Source organism: Gavialis gangeticus, unplaced genomic scaffold, assembly GCF_001723915.1.
Source record: "Gavialis gangeticus isolate Ggan-Ray unplaced genomic scaffold, GavGan_comp1, whole genome shotgun sequence".
NCBI lineage: Eukaryota > Metazoa > Chordata > Crocodylia > Gavialidae > Gavialis > Gavialis gangeticus.
In genome coordinates this window covers 42,631,677-42,640,177 of record NW_017728998.1, presented here as the reverse complement: position 1 = coordinate 42,640,177, position 8,501 = coordinate 42,631,677, and the positions used below count along the sequence as shown (strand labels likewise).

Below are 8,501 nucleotides of genomic sequence, written 5' to 3'. Positions count from 1 at the left end.
GCTGACCGTTCATATTGACTGATTAATTAGAATAACTTGTAGGGTGCTTGTTGTACAGAAAAACAGAGTCTTGAAAATAATCCTCATAGTGTCTGACAAAGTAGGTTGTTGCCTATAAAAACTCATGCTTCTCTGAACCAGTTAGTCTCAAAGGTGTCTCTCTGCTTTTTGCCTGATTTCAAACTAAAACAGCTAACCACCTTTGTACAGATTACAGTCACTGAGAAGTTAGGGTTTTCCAGCTTCATGTTTAAGTGTCAAGGACAGTGAAAGCAGCAGATGTTTATGCTCCAATAGTTACAGGACAGTTTGATCATAGTAGCATTATTTTTTTTAAAAACAAAACTTGCGAAGGAACAACCTAAACCCTGTTGCATCATAGCCTGTGCATTGCCAGGGCTGCAAACCCAAGACAATTTTTTTTTTTTTACTGATAATCTGCAGACTACTGACAACTAATTATTTTTTACTGACATTTGTTTCTACTGATGTATGTTTTACATAATGTAAACATAGCCCTTCTTCTAGGGTTTGGAAGAGGGGTGGTTCACTTTTTAGGGTTTAAGAACAACAGTAGTAAAAAAAAAAAAAAAGTCCCTAGGTTGGCAATACTGTTTCACTGGATTCCTAGTAGAGGTGCACCAATACACTGGTCAGACATCAGATCAGCACTGATTATGAAGAAAATAGACTGTATCGGAAATTGGCTTTTTTTGCCTGATGTGGCCAATAATTTGGCCAATAAATGCCCTGTGCATGCGTGCAGCTGCAGTGCAGCATGTAGGTGGTGAGGAGCACAGCCTGGCAGCTTGGAGAGCTGTGTCCAGCTGGTAAGTGTGTTGTGGAGGTGGGGACAGATTGAGCCCCTGTGGTGAGGTAGGGAGTGGGGCTGGGGCAGGCTCTGCTCAGCCAGGGCAGGGTGCAGGATGGAGCCACGGCTTGTTGGATCGGCGCCGCCCATGCCGCTGCGCACATCCCGGGAAAGTATGGGGGCCATGTGCCCCCTAGATCTGTGCAGGGGTGGGCAGGCTGCTGCTGCAGGCTGGGGCCAGGGTTTCGCTGAGCTCTTCCCAGCGGAGGCAGGGGCAGGCCACCCTGCACAGATTCAGGGACACGTGCCCCCCCACACTCTTGCAGGGTGGGAGCTGCCCCCCTCCCAGTGGGCACCAGGACGAGCCACAGCTCCATCCTGCACCCTGCCCCGCCCTGCCCTGCCCCACCCTAGCTGAGCAGTGTCTACCCCAGGCCCAGCCCCACTCCCTCACCGCAGGGGCCTCAATCTGCACCCTCCCACCGCGACACCTTCCCTCCTTCCTCCCTTTCCACCACAACAGACTTATCAGCTGGACTGCGTATTGGAAATCAGATTGGTATCGGCCAATACGCTTCCTTAAAAATCAGCTATCGGTATCGGCCCCAAAAAATCTCTGTTGCTGCACTCCTGATTCCTAGCTTTACACCATGCTGTCCTACCCCAGGGATCACCTGTATACCCCGATTCCCCTGACTGCATGCCGCACTGTGCTGTCTTCCTAATCCCCCCCCCTTGCTTTACTCCTCCTGGCCTTGCTCTCCCACCCCCTCACCTCCTTGTCATGCCAGGGACCCTCAGAGCAAGACTTATGTCTGCCTACCTGCAGCAGGGTTACAGGCAGGGACACAAGCAAAAGTACAAGCAGTACATGGCTGATAGGGAAGGGACTATGGGCTACAAAGCCCTGAGAGAAAGCTTCCTATAGGGTGCTGCACTCCTGCTGAGATGCCAGGTGCCACTACTGTGCCCTGTCTCTCCTTCAAGGCTTTCCTCTGACAAGGAGTCTTCATTGTTTTTATGGAGGGCTAAATTTCTTTCTCTCTTTCACAGACTTTGCAGACAGGCATTTTTAGTTTTCCTTTTTATGATCTGTCTGTAAATTTAATGAAAGTTGGCACCCCTGGTATATACCCTCCTAACCGAGGGCTTTTTCCAAGGTCTGCTGTAATCATAGAAAGACTCCTGCCCACTTCAGTAGCTTTTGGATCATGTCCTTAATAAGTGAGTGAACCAGAGCATCTTCTGAATCTGCTCCCAGTAAACCTTTATCTTCCTTCCTGGCAGACTTCAGCTTTGCCTGCAATACACATACGAATAGGTATAAAATTGTTAGACACAGCTGCTTTGCAAGGGTTGAGCAAGGTTGTATGGCTACTTAGGGACTGAGTGGCTTAGATCACTTATAAAACTTTTTACAAAAACACAAAAGGGCTACATTGTTAACTCCACATTTTACACCCCTGTGGACACAGTGACTAGTTTACATGGAATCTTTTGGCCTGGCTGTTTTTTATATATATGTTTATTGGACTGAATTTTTTTTATTTTACTAATTCTATATGTGGTTATGAACTTTGTGATACCCTGAGCACCAGTTGTTGATGAACACAAATACCCAGTGAGAGAGGGAGAGAGCACAGTACCATACAAGAAACTTTTTGAGTGGTTGGCTCTTTTATTGAAAAAATGTTTCTCCTTCCCTCTACCCCACTTGTAGAAAGAGCCTGCAAAAAGTCCATTGTCATTATTTGCAATTGTAGCTTTGTGTCACCACATAGTTTTACATTATTAAATTACCTTTTTTATGCCTACAAATGCTTCTGTGCACATACTTGAATAGTCATGGATATATCTTTTTAATGGTCTCTTCGAAAATTTGGTCTCAAATATACCACTCCCCAGATGCATTTTCCTTGAAGTTTTAAACTTCATACGGGGCACATCTACACAAGATGCTATGTTGCCGTAGCAATTAACTTTGTCACCATAGCTCATTGCTACGGTGACATAGCATTGGCGGGCATGAGCTGAGATGCTGCTGGTACTGCGCAATAGCAACAAGCTGCTGTGCAGTAGCTCATTGCTACCGTGCAGTAGGGTTGGACACCTACCTGTGCGGTGTTGGGACTGTGCAGTAATGGCAGTTATTGTGTGTAGTCATTCAGTACTTGCTAAAGCCCGAACTAAATGACTGCACAGTAAGAACTGTGCAGTTGGGTGCTTGTGTAGATGTGCCACAGAGAGGCAAATGATATTTCATTCTTTAGACTTATGTCAAAATTCCTGGTCCCATCCTGTACTTTCAGTTTAAGGGGTTCACAACTGTTGCATTTAATACTAAATTTAAAACACATTAGGATGTCCTGTCTGGAATTTGCTTCCACGTGAGTGTGTGTGTCTTCGTGTGTGTATTTTTATATATATATATATATAATATATTCCTCTTTTAACATTACTAGCCCTTTGCCTCTTGAGAGCAGCTTCTGTCAAAGCTTCCTTGCAAACATTTGTGAGAGAAATTTTCCTTCATTCTCCATGTGGGAAAATAGAGGTTAAGCAACTTGGCAGAGTTGCACAGTTAGTTATTATAGATATAAGGATACAACTGAAATTTTTGAGCTCTTGCTTCTGTGCTTTAACCATGAGAGACATCATAAAGCTTATTATGATATGCTGCTTAGCTATCTCAAAGTTATGACGGATAACATAGGCTCATTCTGGCAAGTGTAGCGGGAGTTGGAGTTTGTACTACTTGTGGATCTGCAGATGTGGTATTTTCCCTGTATTCCTAACCTAAAATGCTCCCTTATTTTCCTGATTGAACTCCCCTGAATGAGCCAGTTAGGTACTATTCAAAGCCAAAATGAGATGACTTGTTTTCACCCATCTTTTGCTGTTTCCCTTTATAGGCGTTTTTTAAACAAAACCTCTGATGAGGACTCTGCCTCAGAGAGGCCTTCTATGCTGGAGGGTGTTACCTCTGACCCTGTCACCCTGCGCCGCAGAACATTAGCTGCTGCAGCCGAACGGAGACTTCAGATGCAACAGAATTCATAGCCGTCCCTGCCTCTTCCTCCTTCTCGTGAGCAACGTTTAAAGAAAAAAAAAATATCCTGTGCTCTTACCAGCAGGACGTGTCTCTTCAAAGCTCAGCTAGCTGTGCTGATGAGCGAGCTGGCTGCCTCTCTGCTGTATAAAGCATGTGGTCTTAATAGTGTTTGGACAGCTGACAAATTAACCTTTTTTTGTAATCTTTTCTATGTGACATTTATCCCCCCGCGACAAGCAAATGCAGTTTCTAAACCACAGGCATGATACCTGGTGCTAGCATGAGGTGTAGGCCAACTGCATGGCAGAGGCAGGGGAAAGACTACATATTCTAAATTAACAGCTGTTTGAGAATGCTGGCATGTTTACCTTGATGTCATCCACAGGGAGTATTACAGGAGGGAAAAGTGTTGAGATTTGCAATGAATTCCCTAGTAGGTCAGCAGGCATCCACTGCCAAGTTACTGCTCTTATCAAGAATGAGTTAAAAGTATTACCTAAGACTGCTTGCAGCCTGGCAGAAAGAAGTGATAGCCTTAGATGCTGGAAGTCAGGAGCAGTGCAGTCTTCTAGCATGTTGCTGGCAATTTAGTTCATAGGCTGGATTGATTAGCTACATAACTTAAATATAACCTTGGGTTGTGTAGTGAGGCATTGATCACTTGTGTTATCCCTGTATAAGTTAGTTTTACCCTTTCTGGGCTTCTTTGCACTAAACTAACTTCTGGCTCTGCTCACTCTCCAGGGCTGCGTTATTTTTATGCATTTCATTGCTAGCAACAGAAATGGGACTGATGAGAAAAGTATGAAAAAGAGGCATGAAGCAAATAATTCAGTGTTACAATATGCCAATGGAACAGAGTTGAAAACCAATGAGCTTGGTGACATGCAGAGAAGGGTCTGTACATGGATGGATGGATGAGACTGCACTGAAGAGACTAGAGATAGTTGTGGTGTCTTGCTTTTTATTTTTTAACCCCACATTAGATAGTAATACATACATTAGCTTAACCAGACGTACAGAGATGAGAAAAATCAAGGCAGCTGGACCGTAGGGGATGTAAACACAGTGAATCTAACATTTCCTTTAATTTTTTTAAAGAACTTTTGACATGAGACACATTTGGTACCTAGGTCGCATAGCTGAGTTTTACATGACAGTGGCTTAATTTTTAAATGTTTGGGGAGTGAGTTCTAGTATCACTGTCTTTCAGAAGGCACCAAGTATTATCTACAATTACTGGTAACTTTTTTTTTTTTTTTACTGCTGGTTTTTAGGACATTTAAGGGTGAATTTAATGAAAGGATGAATCATATAAATGCTTAGGTGAAGATAATTTATTTCAAGAAATCTCTTTGGAAAGCCTTACCTTGCAATCCTATTAGTAAACTTTAAAGACTTATATTTTTTGTGATTTGGTTTTGCTCAGAGCACAGATGTTTGTTTTTATTGTTTAAAAAATAAAAAAATAAACTCTTGATCAGTGTTGGAAATTGTTTTGATACTTCCTTAATGCAGCTTTCCTTGTTTCTAGAACATCACTGTTAGCGATTTCCTTAGTCTTTAGAGCTGGTAGTGCTTAAAGTGGGGCAACTCTTACTCTGCTAAAAAGAAAGGGAAAATATTTGCCAAACTCTCAAGAGATTGGCTGTGCAGTAGCTTTTGGAGGTAGAAGCCAAAGTGCTGAATCCTGTGAAAGATGCCAGAAGAATAGCCTGTTGTCTGTGGAAGTCATGGAGATTGCAGCTTTAAGCTCCATGGCAACCTCAGCTCAATTAAAAATGCCAAATAGTATTTTTTTTATTTTTATTTTAGGTCTTCATGAGTCTTCTCTCAAATGGGAGAGTATCCTAGCTGCACATGGCAGTATGTGTTGGGTAGAAGGAAAATCTTACTTATAAGCAGATCAAGAGCTTTTCTTCTCTGCTTCTTTAAGTCCTTGAGGAATTGAGTTTCCTTGAGCTCCTTCATTTTTGCCTTCCCCATGTGGCAGCTTTTCTGAATGTGAAATCCCTCTGTAATAAGGCATCAGGGTTTTCTTTATATGTTGTGGGACAAATTGGGACACTTATCTGATACATTGCCTATCTTCTTTCCTCTGCTGCATAGAGGAAAGAGTCTGTCAGAACTGATGCATATGCTAAAGGGTGTCCTCCTCTTTCTGTACGCAAGGTACTGGGAGTGTTTAAAGAGCTTGTTCCTACCTAAGAGTTTGCAGGGGAGCCGCAGCACTCTGACTGCACTGGCAAGTTGCTTAGCATGGTTGGTATGCAAAAAGTCAACAATTGTCCAAGATTCTTCTGGTCACTTACTGGTATGAGACATGGATCACACTGGCACAGAAAGCTCCACAAGCTTTGCTAAACACTACTTGAACAAACCCAATCCTGCTTCAGCCTACAGAGGCCTCATAGTGGAATATAATGTGAGGCAAACCTGAAATTGGGGGACAAGGACTGATTAATCTTTCAGAAAAATTCCATACCTTAGGGTAAGTAACTTCCTTTCTCCACCCTTCCATGTTTTTTCTATGGCATAAAGAAATTCCAAATATGTGGAGCATAAATAGCTTTGTAACTAAAGTAGCTGTCACTTGGAACCATGAAGGTGACCAGATTTGTCGAGTGTTCTACTCATGCTTTCATTTTCATGACTCCCTGTCCACCAGGGAGTGTGGCTGCTTTATCATGCTGTCCAAAAATGGCTATTGTATCACAAAGGACTGACCACCAGCTGCTACCAAGTCCTCTTTGTTCCCATTCCTTTCAATCATCTGTACCTTTCCCAGCCATCCCCTGGATGTCAGCCTCACATTGGAACACACCAGCAAAGTGTCATTCTATGCACAAACAGCCTTTCTACTGCTGGATTGAGACAGTGTTTTTGCCAATTCTATGCTGGCTCTGCTTCCCTGACAGGGTGCCCATCTGTGGAGAAGTCTGTATGGACAGTTACTGCCATCACCTTGTATCTCATGGAATCTATTATAAACAACAGGCATCATGAAGAGACAACCCACTGAACAAAGCATGGCACTGTGCGCCTTTGCTAACCTGTATTCTCTTTCCCAGACATCCTTGTTAGGTTCAGTATGAGGTCCCCTGTAAAGTTAAGGTAGGGGGTCCCAGCTATTTATATGCCCCACTCTACTTCATCAATCTGACTGGAAGCATGTGGGCCCCATTGCTCTTGGCACGTGTTCTGGCTGCTTCGGCAGGCATATACTGAGCAGAGAGAGTGCCAGCCTCTTATCCCAGCTCTGCCAACTGGTAGTGAAAAGCCAGAGTGAGTGGGCAGAGCTGCCAAAGGAAAGAGGGAAAGGAAATGTTCTTTCTTGCTGCAAACCAGAAGGTTTTGCTGGCATGGCATACAAACACTGCCATGTGGTGTTCAATTGCCTTGGCATAATTCATAGGTTATGCTGTGCAGTCTGAAGTACTGGGATAAACCATTCTAATGATAGGCCAGATTCTATTTTATTTTAGTGTAATGCAGCTGATTAGCACTCCTAAATATACCTGAATCTACAGTGTGTGTGAGGCTATCCCTGGTATCTGAATAAGATCTGGACAGTAGGCCTCAAAGTACCATGGGTGGCAGGCTGTCTATTTCAGATAGAGAAACAGTCCACTTTTTAGTTGAAATGGTTGTGGAAAGTGATCAAAAATTGATATCTTTTTGTTACAATACTTGGAATGCATGTGCTAGGAATAGTTGTGAAACGAGTAGAAATCTTAGATCCCATGAAAAGAAACATCATTACAGTGTATAGTCCCCCCTCCTGTAAGGATAGAAGTCAAATTCATTTATCCTTTACTGCATTTTCTAGTGCCTCATTCAGTTAAGTTCTAAAACTGAAAGCCGTTGGAAAGCTACCAAAGCCTTTAGGAGATTGTTCCACAGGTCAGTAGATTCCACTATAAATAAGCTCCCTTACTCATCAATATTCACTTCACCTATAGGTTAGCAAATAAATTAGGCACAAAGAATAAAGGGGCAGCCAGTCGCATTTCTTTTGTAGGACAATGTTAATCTCAGTCATGAAGCTGTGGCTTGCTCAGTGCTGAATTTTACTCAAAACATTCTTTAGTTTGGGGTGCCCAAGGTGGCCTGCAGTCAGAGCAGGCTATGTCAGTCACTGATCCTGGAGTACATGTGTGAGCTTGTTATTAACTCATTGGCCTAGCACAGGACAGTGCCTCTATTCTGTGCACCTCTCCTCCTTATCCAGTTGGTTTCCAGTAATAAATCCAGCTAGTATTAGCTTTTCCTTTTACACCAGGGGCAGGCAAATTGTGGCCTGCGGGCCAGGTCTGGCCTGTCAGGCCATTCTATCCAGCCTGTGGGACCCCTAAAAAAATTTAGAAAATTAATATTTATCTGCTCCTGGCTGCCTGTCAAAAATGACAAGACAGGGGCAATAGGACCCAGGGAGAGCCATCAGGAGCCAGGAACAAGGCCGGTCCAGCCCTGCCCCATCCCCAGCCTGCTGGAACATACAAGACCCAGGGAGCCAAGCAGGAGCGTGGGTACTGCTGGGATGTCCCAAAGCCTGGTGGATTCCCGGGTTTGTGGCCCCAACTATTGACACAGACATCAGGAAGACAGGAGAGAGGAACCTGTGGTAGCAGATGCTCA

At 43.7% G+C, this 8,501-nt stretch overlaps 1 protein-coding gene across 2 annotated transcripts in view; it reads left to right on the top strand.

Annotated features, from left to right (window-relative positions):
• AMFR (autocrine motility factor receptor) overlaps positions 1-5,350 on the top strand; it is a 69,892-nt gene extending 64,542 nt beyond the window's left edge. Inside the window, exon 14 of one of the 2 annotated variants that reach the window (XM_019505785.1) lies at positions 3,724-5,350. In XM_019505785.1, coding sequence (XP_019361330.1) covers positions 3,724-3,871 — 148 coding nt within the window. In that variant the 3' untranslated portion in view covers positions 3,872-5,350. The remainder of the gene's footprint in view (positions 1-3,723) is intronic. The other variant, XM_019505786.1, reaches the window with a different exon arrangement.
• The last annotated feature ends 3,151 nt before the right edge of the window (positions 5,351-8,501 follow it).